General features: G+C 42.7%; 1 protein-coding gene across 1 annotated transcript in view; it reads right to left on the reverse strand.

The window, feature by feature from the left end:
• The window catches only part of LOC135512133 (CUB and sushi domain-containing protein 1-like), a 502291-nt gene that overhangs the window by 20627 nt on the left and 463894 nt on the right, over positions 1-17770 (reverse strand). Inside the window, exons 58-60 of the mRNA XM_064933828.1 lie at positions 3341-3517; positions 1073-1252; positions 262-435 (exon numbers count right to left, since the gene is read on the reverse strand). Coding sequence (XP_064789900.1) covers positions 262-435; positions 1073-1252; positions 3341-3517 — 531 coding nt within the window. The remainder of the gene's footprint in view (positions 1-261; positions 436-1072; positions 1253-3340; positions 3518-17770) is intronic.

Consider the following 17770-nt stretch of genomic DNA (forward strand, 5'->3'; position numbering starts at 1 on the left):
TAACACAGAGGGTTTAGTCTGGTCATGCACCCTCCAGCAGCACAACGTTAACAGCGCTATAGGAAGGATAAGTAGGCCAGGTACTGCACATTTCATTTGAAAGGCACTGCTTTCATTAGTTTGATGTATCTACTATAGAATTACATTTATTACAAAAACCAGCAATAGGCAAATAGCTAAACTTTGAGCACACTGCCATTGCACTAAAGATTAGATCAAGAGCTCAGGTTCAGTCTTAAAATAACTTGAATTTCAACTTACGAAGACAACGAGGGATCTCCCCTCTCCATGTGCCGTTCCCCTCACATGAGACGATTCCAGGGCTGGATAGCTGGTACCCATCGAAGCAGCTATAGGTGACACTGGAGCCCCACTGCAAGTCTGATCCCTCCACCTTCCCATTGCGAACAGCCGGAGGATGGCCACACATGATCACTGATGTGGGGGCAAAACAATATCAATATTTTGAGTGAGTAAGTACTGTATGTTAACTCAATACGCTGGGTATTGTATGAACTGTAATTTCTTAACACTCCCGCTGAGACGATAAAATATTACAATTCTAAAACAGGAACTTCTGGCATATTAAACAGTATTCACCCACAGGATTGCAATTGCTTTGCTAAAGTACTACTCTGGGGAATAATATGTGAAGTGCACACATTCATTCTCTGCCTGTCAATCTGCTCAGGAGGAGACTTCCCTGCTCTATGCTTGCCTGCATTGCACCACTAACTGGATACATTGTTTTCTCCACACGTTTGAAGTCTGACATCTGATAGCACAGAGCTTACACATTTCATGGATAACATCCCTTCAGTCTGTGCAAGTCAATAATTTTGCTTGCTGTGCCAAAAAGGTAGAGAAACTACTCCAAACAGGATCAAAAAACTTTTGAAATCTTTTGATCTCTGAGTGCTTGAAATTCTGGGGTGTTGTTGTGATATCTGTACTATATTTCTCTGGTTGCGCCTTCTCATCTCAGCCCTAAGTAAAGAAATGAAAGTTGAAATGTTTGTTTCTTTGTAAGCAAACGACAAGAATTATTGAGTCATAACCAAAGTTGAATTACCTTTACAATTAGACTTGGTTTGGTTCCAAGACCCATCCTTGGTGCAGAGGAGCACAGACGTACCGGCAGTGTCCATGACGTGCCCTGGGTTACAGTGATACTGAACAGTCTTGTTGAAGGTGAACTCATTCCCTATGTAAATCCCATTGGCAACAGGACCTGGATCTCCACAGCTGATCACTGTTGAATTGGTCAAATAGTCATAGACAGTACTCTCCAAGCATAATCAAAAGCATAGTGTGGCATGTAGGATTAGGTGCATTGTGGCCACGTCTCATTGTCTAGATTGAATGAACACAAGATGTGTGTTAGACGAGTCCACTGTAGTGCTCCTATAGTACAGTCAGTGGCGACGCGTCATTCTGGGCAGGTGAGGCAGAGCCGGAGCGTACGGGTTGGTAATATTCTCTAGTTGCACTATGATTGGCTCAGTGTTCTGTCACTGATTGAGACACTACGTTACAGCAAAATCTAGAGGTAGAGCTCAAAAACTCAAGTGCCCATCCAAGAAGGTTTGAGGTCACTGGCCAAAGATAAAATGGACATCAAATCACGTTATACCTACCGTAGCTTTGATTGGAATGATCATGTCAATACTTTCATAATCTTAGCTAGCAAGCAAGACAAGCAGTCATCATCATGCATCAAGTCTGCAACCTACTGGCAAATCCTTTTCAATCCTTTTCACATGAAGAGAAATTATAGATACAAATGTATCAGTGCTCATTGGCCATAAACATTGCACAACATGTTGGAAATCGCAAATTCAGCAATGAGTGCTAAGGCACCACTGCAGCCCCGGGTTCGATCCCAGGCTGTGTCACAGCCGGCTGTGACCGGGAGGCCCATGAGGTGGCGCACAATTGGCTCAGTGTCATCCGGGTTAGGGGAGGTTTTGGCCGGCCAGGATGTCCTTGTCTCATCGTGCTCTAGCAAGCTGACTTGAGTCGTCGGGTCGACAGTGTTTCCTCTGACACATTGGTGCAGCTGGCTTCCAGGTTAAGTGAGCAGTGTGTCAAGAAGCAGTGCGGCTTGGCTCTCGACCTTCGCTGAGTCCGTATGAGAGTTGCAGCAATGAGACAAGATCATAACTACCAATTGGATATCACAAAAAAGAGGGTAACGCCATGGCCCAGAAAAGTTTGAATACTTTGTCCATGTTGTCAATCCAGCATTTCTGACGCGTTCAAAACAATTAAAAACTTGGAACTGGAAAATCTCAGGCTTCAGTGAGTTCAAGACAACTGGGAACTCGGAATAAACTATGTCAAAATGGGAAAATACGGGAAAAAATGTTGAACGGTCATCCCAACAGGGTTGGGATTTCGGCCCACAAGAAGGACCTCTGTGCCAACTTCCACAACAAGGTGAGTCCAAAAATGTATTGTGTGCTGCTGCATAAATTATGTAATATGCCAGGGAGATATGTATAGTGTAGCAAAGAAAGTAATATTAAGTGAATGTTGTATAGTAAGCTGTTAGTAGCACATGTGCCTCACCCTAATAATTTGGTTACTTTCCTCCCTCATAACTTAGCCTACTGTTCTGACATGATGGTGCACATGTAGCCTATAGCCTGTTTTAGAGAAATGCAATAATTTAATATTGTAAGAGCTTTCATTGTCTGCTTTTATGCCATCTTTATATAGCCTAATTGCTGACTTGTTGTACAGGGAGAATACTGTAAGAATGGCCCATGTTCTGAATTCTGTCGCTATACATTTCAAAAGTGCTGAACACATAGTTATATTGACTACGGCCGTACTAGCTTGCTCAATAATGTCTTCATCGAAATTACGGATTGCCTCTTAGCCGCTTGTTGTTTCCCTTATGCCATAGTTTGTACATCTCAATTGTCAGTAGAAACCACATATGTTTAAGCAAGTCACCCATATCAGCTATATATTTTTTTAAAGTGTAGTAAATGAGGCAGAGTCACCCATTTCACGAAAAAGAGGGGAACGCCATGGGCCAGTCACCCATATAAGCTATATATTTTTTAAATGGTAGTAAATGAGGCAGCATGTATTGTTTTGCTGCCAGACAAGGCTCTGCTGATAACCAGGTGTAGCAGTGGTAAGGTGTTGGGACTGCTGTTTGGACTCTGCTGTCCTAACAGTTTGTGGGCACCGTTTATCACCGTTATAGTGCATTTAATGTATTGTTTAGTGTTGTGATGTGTAGGCTTTGCTGGCCTTCATAAAACAAAATATTTTTTTGTTTGCCCCACCAAGATTGACATGGTAAAATCGCCACTGAGCACCATACCTGTGCAGTCTGGGGCCGAGCCGGTCCAGGTGCCATTTGTGGTGCAGTGGCGAGTGGTGAGGCCTGAAGTCTTATATCCTTCCCAACAAGCATATGCCACGGAGCTTGAAAACAGTATTCCATCACTGAAGACAATCTTCCCGTAGGCAGGCGTACCTGGATTCCCACAGGACACCGCTGAAAAAACATCAATAGATAAACATTTTTTTTAAATTGGAAAATACTTTATAAGATAAATTTAAGGTAAATAAACCCTACATTGATTGTTATCATTAACACTTTAGGACCCATAGCAGCCGTCGACTGCCTTTCTTTAAATTACTATAGCGGTCATGAACTGCCTTGTTTTTCTAACAATAATATCAGTGTCAATATCGCAAGATTAACTTGCAAACAACCTGTTGTCATATTCATGTGGCTGTTGTCATCAACCAAAAACCAAGAAACAGTGTATGCTGTCAATTGACACTTGGGGTGTTGCTATCGTCCACCAAGTGCAAACAGTCAGTATCTATACAGTACGTGTGAAATGCTTGATAATGTATGTGATGTAAACAGATGTCACGTTTTATTTCCCTATTTGGTTAGGGCAGGGTGTGATGTGGGGTGGGCATTCTATGTTTTTTGTTTCTATGTTTTGGCCGGGTATGGTTCTCAATCAGGGACAGCTGTCTATCGTTGTCTCTGATTGGTAATCATACTTAGGCTTTGTTAGTGGCCTGTGTAGCCCTAGTAAGCTTCACGTTCGTTTGTTTCTTGTTTTTGTTGGCGACATTCATAATTAAAAGAAATGTACGCTCACGACGCTGCACCTTGGTCCGGTCATTTCCCTGATGACGTTCGTGACAACAGAGAGATCTACTTTCTTGGGGCACTGAATATTGACTGGTTTTCATCAAGCTGTCCGCTCAAGAGGAAGCTTCTTACTGTAACCAGTGCCTGTAATCTGGTTCAGGTTATTAATCAACCTACCAGGGTGTTTACAAACACTACAGGAACAAGACCACCCAGAGGTGTCGATCACATTTTTACTAATACTGTAAAATTTAGTTCTAAAGCTGTATCCGTACCCACTAGATGCAGTGATGACAATATAGTGGCTATATCAAGGAAAGCCAAAGTTCCTACAGCTGGGCCTAAAATTGTGGAAAAGAGATACAAAATATTTAGTTGTGACTCTTATGTGGATGATGTTAAAAATATTTGTTGGTCTGATGTGATTAATGAGGAGCATCCAGACGCTGCACTTGATGAGTTTATGAATATTGCTTTTCCAATTATTGATAAACATGCACCTGTTAAGAAACTGACTGTTAGAACTCTTACGGCTCCATGGATTGATGAGAAATTGAAAAACTGTACGGTTGAAAGAGATGGGGCAAATGGAATGGCTAATAAATCTGGCTGCACATCTGACTGGCTGACTTATGTGACTAAACTCAACAAAAAGAAGACGAAAATATAATATGAAGCCAAGATCAATGATATAAAGAATGATGGATAAAAACTTTGGAGTACTTTAAATTAAATTATGGGCAGAAAGACAAATTCAACTCAACCTTTCATCGAATCAGATGGCTTATTCATCACAAAACCATTTGATGTTGCCAATTATTTCAATGATTAATTAATTGGCAAAGTGGGGAAACTTAGGCAGGAAATGCCAACAACGAACAGTGAGTCATCATATTCATGCATAAAAAAAAGAATGAAAGAAAAGCATTTTGTAAAGTTAGTGTGGGAGAGGTGGAAAAATCATTGTTATTGATCAATAATGACAAACCTCCTGGCATTGACAACTTAGATGGAAAGCTACTGAGGATGGTAGCTGACTCTATAGCCACTCCTATCTGTCATATATATAATCTGAGCCTAGAGGAAAGTCTTTGTCCTCAGGCCTGGAGGGAAGCCAAAGTAATTCCACTACCCAAGAGTGATAAAGTGGACTTTACTGGTTTTAACAGCAGACCTATAAGCTTATTGCCAGTTCTTGGCAAACTATTGGAAAAAATTGTGTTTGACCAAATACAATGCTATTTCTCCGTAAACAAATTAACAAAAGACTTTCAGCATGCTTAGAGAGAAGGGCACTCAACATGTACTGCACTGACACAAATAACTGATGATTGGTTGAAAGAAATTGAAGATTGTGGGATCTGTACTGATTTCAGTGCAGCCTTTGATATTATTTACCATAACCTTTTGTTGAAAAAACATGTGTTATGGCTTTTCAACCTCTGCCATATTGTGGATTCAGCACTATCTATCTAATATAACTCAAAGGGTTCTCTTTAATGGAAGCTTCTCTAATGTCAAACATGCAAAGTGTGGTGTACCGCAGGGCAACTCTCTAGGCCCTCTTCTCTTTTCAATATTTTTAATTAAACAAGGCATGCGTGTCCATGTATGCTGATGATTCAACCATATACGCATCAGCAACCACAGCTAATAAACTCACTGAAACCCTTAACAAAGAGTTTTAGTCTGTTTTGGAATGGGTAGCCAGTAATAAACTGGTCCTGAACATCTCTAAAACTAAGAGCATTGTATTTGGTACAAATCATTCCCTAAATTCTAGAATTAATCTATATTTGGTAATCTGGTAATGAATGGTGTGGCTGTTGAACAAGTTGAGGAGACTAAATTACTTGGCATTACCTTAGATTGTAAACTGTCATGGTCAAAACATATAGATTCAGTGGTTGTAAAGATGGGGAGAGGTCTGTCTGTAATAAAGATACTTTTTGGAGTTTGGTGTCAAAAAAGCTAAATTCTGCAGGCTCCAGTTTTGTCTAATCTTGATTATTGTCCAATCGTGTGGTCCAGTGCTGCAAGGAAAGACCTAGTTAAGCTGCAGCTGGCCCAGAAAAGAGCGGCACGTCTTGCTCTTCTTTGTAATCAGTGGGCTGATATACAGTGTAAGTACTATGCATGCCAGTCTCTGTTGGCTAAGAGTAGAGGAGAGACTGACTGCATCGCTTCTTCTTTTTATAAGAAACATTAATGTGCTGAAAATCCCAAATTGTTTGCATAGTCATCTTACACACAGCTCTGACACACACACATAGCCCACCAGACATGCCACCAGGGGTCTTTTCACAGTCCCCAAATCCAGAACAAATTCAAGAAAGCACACAGTATTATATAGAGCCATTATTGCATGGAACTCCATTCAATCTCATATTGCTAAAAATATACAACAAAGCTGGTTTCAAAAAACAGATAAAGCAACCTCACGGCACAACGCATCTCCCGTATTTGACCTAGATAGTTTGCGTCTATGCATTGATATGTAGGCTACGAGTGTCTTTTTTGTTTTTATGTTGTTCTGTTCTTGGGCTGTTCTTGTCTATTACTGTTCTCTACTATGTCATGTTTCATGTTTTGTGTGGACCCCAGGAAGAGTAGCTGCTGCTTTTGCAACAGCTAATGGGGATCCTGATAAAATACCAAATACCAAAAAGCTTGCACTGCAGTGCATAAAATGTGATGAGTAGTTGACTCAGTGAGAAAAAGGCAATAGCTGAACAGATTTGAACAAATTAATGTATTCCTAAATTAAGGAGAAGCAAAAGAGAGAGACTGGGAGAGCTAGCTACAGTATTCCATAATGACGAAGCAAAAACAGTTTTTTACACATTTTTGAAAATGTATTAAAAAAACAACTTAAATATCACATTTACGTAAGTATTCAGACCCTTTACTCAGTACTTTGTTGAAGCACCTTTGGCATCGATTACAGCCTCAAGTGTTCTTGAGTATGACGCAACAAGCTTGGCACACCTGTATTTGGGTACAGGTGTGCCATTCTTCTCTGCAGATCTTCTCAAGCTCTGTCAGGTTGGATGGGTTCAAGTCCAGGCTCTGGCTGGGCCACTCAAGGACATTCAGAGACTTGTCCCGAAGCCACTCCTGTATTGTCTGGGCTGTGTGCTTAGGGTCGTTGTCCTGTTTGAAGCTGAACCTTCGGCACAGTCTGAGGTCCTGTGCGCTCTGGAGCAGGTTTTCATCAAGGATTTCTCTGTACTTTGCTCCATTCATCTTTCCTTTGATCCTGACTAATCTTCCAGTCCCTGCCGCTGAAAAACATCCCCACCACCATGGTGGCTGCCACCACCATGTTTCACCGTAGGGATGGTGCCAGGTTTCTTCCAGACGTGACACTTGGCATTCAGGACAAAGAGTTCAATCTTGATGTCATCAGACCACAAAATATTGTTTCTCATGGTCTGAGAGTCCTTTCGGAGCCTTTTGGCAAACTCCAAGCAAGCTGTCATGTGCCTCTTACTGAGGAGTGGATTTTGTCTGGCCACTCTACCATAAAGGCTTGATTGGTGGAGTGCTGCAGATATGGTTTTCCTTCTGGAAAGTTCTACCATCTCCACAGAGGAACCCTGATCAAGGCCCTTCTCCCCCAATTGCTCAGTTTGGCCGGGCGCCAGCTCTAGAAAGAGTCTTGGTGGTTCCAAACTTCTTCCATTTAAGAATGATGGAGGCCACTGTGTCCCCCCCCCCAGATCTGTGCCCCAACACAATACTGTCTCGGAGCTCTACGGACAAGTCCTTCAACCTCATGGTTTGGTTTTTGCTCTAACATGCACTGTCAGCTGTGGGACCTTGTATAGACAGGTGTGTGCCTTTCAAAATCATGTCCAATCGGTTGAATTTACTACAGGTGATCAATGGAAACAGGATGCACCTGAGCTAAATTTCGAGTCTCACAGCAAAGGGTCTGAATACTTATATACAAAAGGTATTTCTGTTTGTTTTTTAATCTAAAAACCTGTTTTCGCTTTGTCATTATGAGGTATTGTGAGTAGATTGATTAGGGAAAATGTTATTTAATCAATTTTAGAATAAGGCTGCAACTTAACAATATGGAAAAAGTCAAGGGGTCTGAATACTTTCCAAATGCACTGTATATTTCTTTGTATATTTTTTCACTTTCACTTACTTAGCTAGTGTCAAATGCAGTTATGTGATGTGTATGGTTGAGAAAAGGAAATAGAGAGAAAGGAAAAGAGAGAGTGTGAGAGGGAGAGAGATTATGTTCTTGACCACAATTGTATCCTATTTGTTGCTTGTCTGGTCTCCCTCTGTTACTCTATTTCTCTAGCTCGATGAAAGCGAGGGAAGTGATGTGGAGAGTCGGGGCTAAGCAGCAAAGGGCAGGGAGGAAGAGGAGTTAGAGATGATTGGAGGGATAGAGATGTGGAGGGTGAAGTGGAGCGAGGGGAGATTGGATGGAGAGAGGAAGAGGAGAGTGAAGTGGTGGGAGAGGAACATAGATTTTATTTTATTTTATTTGGATCTCTTTTAGTCCCCATTTGGACTAATCTTCCAAGAGTCCTTAAACATTAAAATACAATTTATAATACAAACACACTTTCACATATAACACACTATTATAAACATACATAATATACTAGCATAATGACCCAATAAATACTCAATCTAAAAAATATTGATTCTTCATCTACTATAGTTCCACAACATTTCTATATACTATATTTTCATTGTTTTAAAATAATGTTTAAATTTATATATTGAAAGGTTTATCAGGATCCCCATTAGTTTGCTCAGTTAATTTATTCAATTTCTGTATTGCTCTAAATCGAAATGTTCTTTTCCCTATTTCTCTATTCTGTCTGGATAACGCATAGATGGTGGACAATCTATTCCTAGTATTTACGGAACGTCTGTCTCTTACCAACTGAATACAGTTGTGAATAGAACTTGGCCATTTTAAATTATGTATATTATAAAATAAGCATGTTTTTTTTCAATTACCTTGTCGATTGATGACCAACCAAGAACACTACGCATGACTGCAACAGAAAAACCATATCTCCACCTTAAAACAATCCTTGCTGCTTTATTCTGTGCATTCTGCAGCCTCCTAACTTCACTTGATGATGCATTTCCCCAGACCACCGAACAGTAGTTCACCTGACTCTCAATTAATGCTTGTGTTATTTGCTGAATAATTTTTCCTGGTAAATATTTAGCTATCCTTCTGATTATGCATGCTGTTTTAATATATATTTTTTTTACATAGATTAGTTATTTGAGACGACCATGATAAGCAGTTGTCAAGCTGCACTCCCAATAGTTTGGTTTCTGCCACTTCTTCAATTTGTACTCCTCCCATACTTAATTGTATCCCATGATGTTTTGGCCTTTTCCTAGTTGAACAGACCAACATAACTTTGGTTTTCTTGGTGTTTAAAACAAGTTTGTTTTGGCAAACCAACTTCCTGATATTCTCCAAATCTCCTTATAAAGCCTGCTGTACCTGTTGAACCGATTGTCTTGCTGCATAAATTGTAGTATCATCTGCAAATATAGTAGATTGAGTTTCAACCAAGGCATAGGGAAGGTCATTGGTATATATTAAATAAAGAAGTGGCCCAAGGCAGCTGCCCTGCGGTATTCCACAGTTTAACACATTGGGGGAAGAAAATGAACCATTGATATAGGTGGACTGTTTCCTGTCAGTTAGATATTTATTTTTATTTTACTAGGCAAGTCAGTTAAGAACAAATTCTTATTTTCATTGACGGCCTAGGAACAGTACCTTGTCAGCTCGGGGATTTGAACATGAAATCTTTCGGTTACTAGTCCAAAGCTCTAACCACTAGGCTACCCTGCCGCCCCACAGATATGATTGTACCCAATTCAATGCTACCCCCTTAAAACCATAATGCATTAATTTTGTCAAAATTATTTCATGATCCACTAAATCAAATGCTGCACTGAAATCTAAAAATAGTACACCTACAGTCAGTCATGTCAACCAATGCAGTGGTAGTGGAATGGTTTTTGCGATAAGCATGCTGATTGGCTGTAATCAGATCATTCTTTTCCATGTACTCCCACAGTTGTCTACTCACAATACCCTCCAATATATTACTGAGTGTAGGGAGTAGACTAATTGATCGACTATTGGCAGGAGTAATGGGTTCTTTGCTGTCTTTCGGAATAGGACACAGTTGTGAATGCTTCCATACATTTGCAAACATCCTCTTTTCCAGAGACCAATTAAATATGTATCTCAGTGGAACAGTAATCTGGGGAGCAGCACAGCGAAGCAAAAAATTGTCTATAAGACCATAACCTGTAGATTTACCATCAGGTAATGACTTCAATTGGTTTAACGCCTTCTCCACTGACACCGTTTGTAGACTAAAAGATCAGATCTTATTGCTCATAATATGATAATCAATCCATTGGACAATAGCTTGAGGGAGAGGAGGGGGAAGAGGGAGGGAAGGAGGGAGAGGAAGAAGCAGGGAGAGGAAGAACCAGGGGAAGAGGAGGAGGAAGAGGTAGGGGAAGAGGGAGAGCACATATGAGAGGGGAGCCTACGTTTCCATTGTCTGCCCTATGTCCCACCATTCACCCTTGTGGCAGGGGTTTTGGAGTTGTATTTAAAATGTGGTAGGAACTTATATCTGTGCCAGAGATTTTAATGGATTACACTAATAAAATGGGCAGGGTTGACCACCTTGACCAACTATGGAACTATTACAATTTGGGACGCACGGGCATAAAATTGTGGGAGTATGTGTTTTGGGGGATGCTCAGCATTGTCATCATAAATGCGTACAAACTGCAGGCACTGTTTCCTGATGGCAATTCAAAATGCAGCTTGTGCATTCACTTTGTGATATGGCTACAATGACAGGAAGAGGGAAGCCAAGAATGTGGCATTAGGGTGTGTGGACTCACAATTTGAAAGCAGGTGAAGTTTGAAGGGCACAAGAGAGGGTGTGTGGTGCGCATCCGGGGTGGACGCAGGCCAAAGAGTGGAAGATGTGTAGAAACCTTCTTTGGGTGTGCTACGTGTTCTGTGTGTCACGTTCTGACCTTTATTTCGTTTGTTTTGTCATTATTTAGTATGGTCAGGGCGTGAGTTAGGGTGGGCAGCCTGTTTGTTTTTCTATGATTTGGGGATTTCTATGTTTCGGCCTCATATGGTTCTCAATCAGAGGCAGGTGTCATTAGTTGTCTCTGATTGAGAATCATACTTAGGTAGCCTGGGTTTCACTGTGTGTTTGTGGGTGATTGTTCCTGTCTCTGTGTTTACACCAGATAGGGCTGTTTTGGTTTTTTCACATTTCTTGTTTTGTTAATTTATTCATGTATAGTGTCTTTATTAAAGTACCATGAATAACCACCACGCTGCGTTTTGGTCCACCTCTCCTTCACTAAAGAAAACCGTTACACTGTGCCACATTCCAGGATGGGGCCGTGCTTCCAGAAGTTCCATGACATATTGCAGGCGAAATGCAAACACTAAAGTGACCATGTGAAATATGAATTTGACCTACAAATCTTTTAGGGAAATTGTGTACTTTTTAAAATTGTCTCTGAACAGTTGTTGTGTTTTGTATCATCTCTCTTTATCTGTCTCTATCTAATATTTGTTGCATTCACTGAATTGTTGTCAAAGTAGGCTACAAGTTCTACATTTTGTGTCAGGCGAGGAGGTACTAAATCTTATTGAGAGAGGTTATCTACATTTTGAAATGGTCTCTGAATAGTTGTTGGAATTTTTACATTGTTACAGAAGTAAGAATAGTTTAAAATCAAATAGCCTACTTTGTGTGGGTTTTGAAATACTTTCTGACATTGTCCTCTGGTCACATTTTGGATAAATGTGTACATTTGTTATATGTATATATTTATTTTTTAAGTATAGTATATTATACTTGGTACATTTAGAGCAAGTAATTTAGTCAAATTTACTACAATTTAAATACGCTAGTTTTTTTTGGTGTTGAGTGTTAATAATTTTTTTGATAGTCAGTGTCTTTACCCAATGGAAGACAAAATTAATGTTATTCCTATTGATATATTTTGTATTTTACCCCCTTTTTTACCCCTAATTTTCGATTGTATCTCAACTCTGCAACTCCCCATGTGTTCTCTGAAACATTAACCCACACCAATGTGTCAGAGGAAACACCATTCAACCTGTGACCGGAGTCAGCCGGCAGGGACCCTGCCTGCAGGCGCACAGCCCGCCACAAAGAGTCGCTAGAGTGCGATGAGCCAAGTGAAGACCCACCGGCCAAACCCTCCCCTAACCCGGACGACGCTGGGCCAATTGTGCGCTGTCCTATGGGACTCGCGGCCACAGAATGCAATGCAGTGCCTTAGGCCTCACGAGTGGTGCGGTGGTCTATGTGGTGTCATATTATAGAAGAGGTTGTGCTCTATAAAACTAAGTAAACTTGTAATTGTCATTTTTGTTTTTGGGCTAAAGCTTTGTTTTTGAGCTATGTCTGTTTGTTTGAAATGTTTGAGAAAATGTGCTTTATCTTTAAAATTCTCAGTAATCTACAGCAGAATTCTATAATTATATTGGGATCTAAAGGATTAAAGTCCCTTGCAACCATGAAAGTCATACTCTCTTGACTATGGTTGTGGATAAAAGGAAATACATCTACTCCCATAATAAGTCAAATCGTTCTTCAGTACAATATATTTTACAGTTGCTGACCAACCCATCAACTTAATTGTAATCTAACAGAAACAAGACATTAAAATCAAATACTTATTGATTTGATCCAATTAGTTAGAGCTTTTTAATGAAATGTATCAGCCTTTGTCAATGACCTGGAGTGGCATTTTAGAAGGCTATAAATTAAATGGGATCATCACTCTCAAAGGTTGCATTTACCCAGGCAGCCCAATTCTGATATTTTTTCCACTAATTGGTCTTTTGACCAATCACATCAGATCTTTTCACATCAAATATTTTTAAAAGCTGATCTAATTGGTCAAAAGATCAATTAGTGAAAAGAGAATCAGAATTGGGCTGCCTGTGTACACAGTGATAGATATCGTCTTTAAAAACCATTTACGTTAATTGGGAACAACGAGTCCACCCCATAAATAATGAGGCATTGGGGACATATGACAACAAATGACCACACGACTCACAAGAAAAGAGCTTTCAGAGCTTTCACTCACACAGCCTGCTTAAATACTCTCAATACCGCACAAGCAGTTTCATCTTTGTTTACAGAAGGGGAGAAGCAGCAGCATGTGAATCTTCAGAGGGCATTAATCAAAGAGGGATCAGTCAAAGCGTAACATACGTTGTGAGGAAATATGCTCTCCACTTTCCCCCATGTAAAAGTGAATGGCAAATGTACACAAGTGCTGATCTCAAAATGCAATGAATGCTTTTGATTACAGCGGGAATATCTGGGGCTTATGCTACAGTGCAAGCTTTGAGTATTTATGACTCAATTAGGGTTGATTGAGCGTATACTCATTAGCTCAAGTCATAGAAAAGCCAATAGCTGAGCATTTAAGAGCAGTGAACTCTGCTAATTATTCATGTTGATAAGAATGTTTAGCATTATCTCTGTGTAGACATAATATCACTTCAAGGCTGCAACAGGATACTCAGTGGGTGAAAGGAAGCAAATACCCATGTACAGCTTCCCATAAGAATGTAACCACTTTATATAGAGAATAAGGGGACCAATAAAGAGTTAATGAAGTCCCTCAGGGAGACTGTTGTGGCCATATGTATTTCCCAACCATTAGGGAATAGGTTAGGTAGTTTAAATAGCACACTACAGCTCACTACCCCTTCCACACGTCATTCATCCAGGGGGCAGCAGCAACCTTGTCCAGGTGCTGAGCCTTGTTGATAAGCACATCAGGTGCTGCCAATTAGGTGGTCGTCAAAGTCATTATTTCCCAAGTGAGAGCAGTGTTGTTGTCCCCCTGTGCATGAGAATTTGCATTTAGTACCTGGGCACAGCATTATTGTATCACAGAAATAGTGTGCCGCCATCCACTTTGCATCACCCAAGCAGTGATCCGTCTCAACTCCCTTATAGCAACCGCTAAACCATCGTCAATTATGAATGACCTCTAAATAATGCAGCGTTATTGATCTTCTGTAAGCAATCTGCGGGCTTATCTCACTTTGTACTTTGTACTGTTGCCGTGAAGACTGAATAACTATGATTAATAATACATTTATAAATATAGAAATGCACAAAAACTGACCTTATGATGAAAATAAAAACGATGAATGACGGAATGAAGGACGGAAGGAAAGGTGGAAGGAGACGGAGTAATCCACCAGGGCATTCTTTAAAATATATAGTGTTCTCTGACAGATGTATCAGAGAGGAATTCCTTCAGCTTGGATGAAAGGTAAATACCCCTTGAAGGTTGTGCCATGCTGATTTCAGATAGTAGACAATCCATTAACCACTCAGGCTTACATGGTCAAAACAAATATCTGTATTACATTAATTATGTTTAGGGTTAGGGGCTAAATGGCATAGTCAAACACCCCTGGTAATAATGTATCTTTATCTAAGCGATACATTAACTACTAGGTAATTGTAACGGCGTTCTTCGCAAGAAAGTCGGACCGAAATGCAGCATGTTGGTTACTCGTGTTTTTTAATGAAAACAAATGACGATACATGAAATAACACTGAGACAAATACAAAACAACAAAACGGAACGTGAAACCTAAATACAGCCTATCTGGTGAAACTACACAGAGACAGGAACAATCACCCATGAAATACAAAGTGAAACCCAGGCTACCTAAATACGGTTCCCAATCAGAGACAACGAGAATCACCTGACTCTGATTGAGAACCGCCTCAGGCAGCCAAACCTATGCAACACCCCTACTCAGCCGCAAATCCCAATACCAATAAAACCCAATACGAAATACAACATAAAACCATGTCACACCCTGGCCTGACCAACTAATAAACTAAAACACAAAAATACTAAGACCAAGGCGTGACAGAATCACCCCCCCCCCCTCCTAAGGTGCGGACTCCCGGACGCACCTCAAAACCATAGGGAGGGTCCGGGTGGGCGTCTGTCCATGGTGGCGGTTCCGGCTCGGGACGTGGACCCCACTCCATAAATGTTCCTCCCCTTCGCGTCCTGGGATGATCCACCCTCGCCGCCGACCATGGCCTAATAGTCCTCACCCAGAACCCCACTGAACTGAGGAGCAGCTCGGGACTGAGGCGAAGCTCGGGACTGAGGCGAAGCTCAGGACTGAGGGGCAGCTCGGGACTGAGGGGCAGCTCGGGACTGAGGGGCAGCTCGGGACTAAGAGAAAGCACAGCACTGAGAGGAAGCCCAGTACTGAGAGGAAGCCCAGTACTGAGAGGAAGCCCAGTACTGAGAGGAAGCCCAGCCAGGCAGTTGAATCCGGCAGATCCTGGCTGACTGGCGGATCTGGAAGAGTCTGGTTGACTAGCAGATCTGGAAGAGTCTGGTTGACTGGCAGATCTGGAAGAGTCTGGCTGACTGGCAGATCTGGAAGAGTCTGGCTGACTGGCCGATCTGGAAGAGTCTGGCTGACTGGCCGATCTGGAAGAGTCTGGCTGACTGGCCGATCTGGAAGAGTCTGGCTGACTGGCCGATCTGGAAGAGTCTGGCTGACTGGCCGATCTGGAAGAGTCTGGCTGACTGGCCGATCTGGAAGAGTCTGGCTGACTGGCCGATCTGGAAGAGTCTGGCTGACTGGCAGATCTGGAAGAGTCTGGCTGACTGGCAGATCTGGAAGAGTCTGGCTGACTGGCGGATCCTGGCAGACTGACGGCTCTGGCTGCTTCATGCAGACTGGCGGCTCTGGCTGCTCCATGCAGATTGACAGCTCTGGCGGCTTCTTGCAGACTGACAGCTCTGACTGTTCCATGCAGACTAACAGATTTGGCAGCTCCTTGTCGACTGGCAGCTCCTTGCAGACTGGCAGCTCCTTGCAGACCGGCAGCTCCTTGCAGACCGGCAGCTCCTTGCAGACCGGCAGCTCCTTGCAGACTTGCAGCTCCTTGCAGACTGGCAGCTCCTTGCAGACTGGCAGCTCTGGCTGCTCCATGCAGACTGGCAGCTCAGGCTGCTCCGAACAGGCAGGAGGCTCCAGCAGCGCTGGAAATGAGAAAGGCTATGATAGCGCTGAACAGACGGGAGACTCCGACAGCGCAGGAGAGAAGAAAGGCTCCGACAGCGCAGGAGAGGCGAGGCGCACTGTAGGCCTGATGCGTGGTGCTGGCACTGGTGGTATTGGGCCGAAGACACGCACAGGAAGCCTGGTGCGGGGAGCTGCTACCGGAGGGCTGGGGTGTGGAGATGGTACTGGATAGACCGGACCGTGCAGGCGCACTGGAGCTCTTGAGCACCGAGCCTGCCCAACCTTACCCGGTTGAATACTCTCGGTCGCCCTGCCAGTGCGGCGAGGTGGAATTGCCCGCACTGGGCTATGTAGGTGAACCGGAGACACCGAGTGCAAGGCTGGTGCCATATAAGCCGGCCCAAGGAGACACACTGGGGACCAGATGCGTAGAGCCGGCTTCATGGCATTTGGCTCGACGCTCAATCTAGCCCGGCCAATACGCGGAGCTGAAATATACCGCACCGGGCTATGCACCCGCACTGGGGACACCGTGCGCACCACTGCATAACACGGTGCCTGCCCGGTCTCTCGCCCCCGGTAAGCACAGGGAGTTTGCGCAGGTCTCCTACCTGGCGTAGCCATACTCCCTGAAATCCCCCCCCCCAAGAAATATTTAGGGCTGATTCCCGGGCTTCCATCCACATCGCCGTGCTGCCTCCTCATACCAGCGCCTCTCCGCTTTATCCGCCTCTAGTTCCTCCTTGGGGCGGCGATATTCACCAGGCTGAGCCCAGGGTCCTTTTCCGTCCAGTTCTTCCTCCCATGTCCAATTCTCCAAGTGGTGCAGCCTCTCCCACTGAAGCTGCTTCTGTTGCCTCTCCTGTGGCTCCTGCCTGTTAACACGCTGCTCGGTCCGTGTGTGGTGGGTGATTCTGTACCGCCGTTCTTCGTTTGACGCAAGAAAGTCGGACCGAAATGCAGCGTGTTGGTTACTCATGTTTTTTAATGAAAACAAATGACGATACATGAAATAACACTGAGACAAATACAAAACAACAAAACGGAACGTGAAACCTAAATACAGCCTATCTGGTGAAACTACACAGAGACAGGAACAATCACCCACGAAATACAAAGTGAAACCCAGGCTACCTAAATATGGTTCCCAATCAGAGACAACGAGAATCACCTGACTCTGATTGAGAACCGCCTCAGGCAGCCAAACCTATGCAACACCCCTACTCAGCCGCAAATCCCAATACCAACAAAACCCGATACGAAATACAACATAAACCCATGTCACACCCTGGCCTGACCAACTAATAAACTAAAACACAAAAATACTAAGACCAAGGCGTGACAGTAATGCAAAAGAATAAATGCTAACGTCAACCAACACTTAGCATAGGGGATCCGACCCCATCGAACAGACAACACTGATGATAACTGGGTTAAAGTAAGAAACGGACAACAGAGAAACTAAGAGCTGAATAATTCATAACAACCTCAACACAACACCAACACAT

This window comes from Oncorhynchus masou, chromosome 24 (genome assembly GCF_036934945.1).
Source record: "Oncorhynchus masou masou isolate Uvic2021 chromosome 24, UVic_Omas_1.1, whole genome shotgun sequence".
NCBI lineage: Eukaryota > Metazoa > Chordata > Actinopteri > Salmoniformes > Salmonidae > Oncorhynchus > Oncorhynchus masou.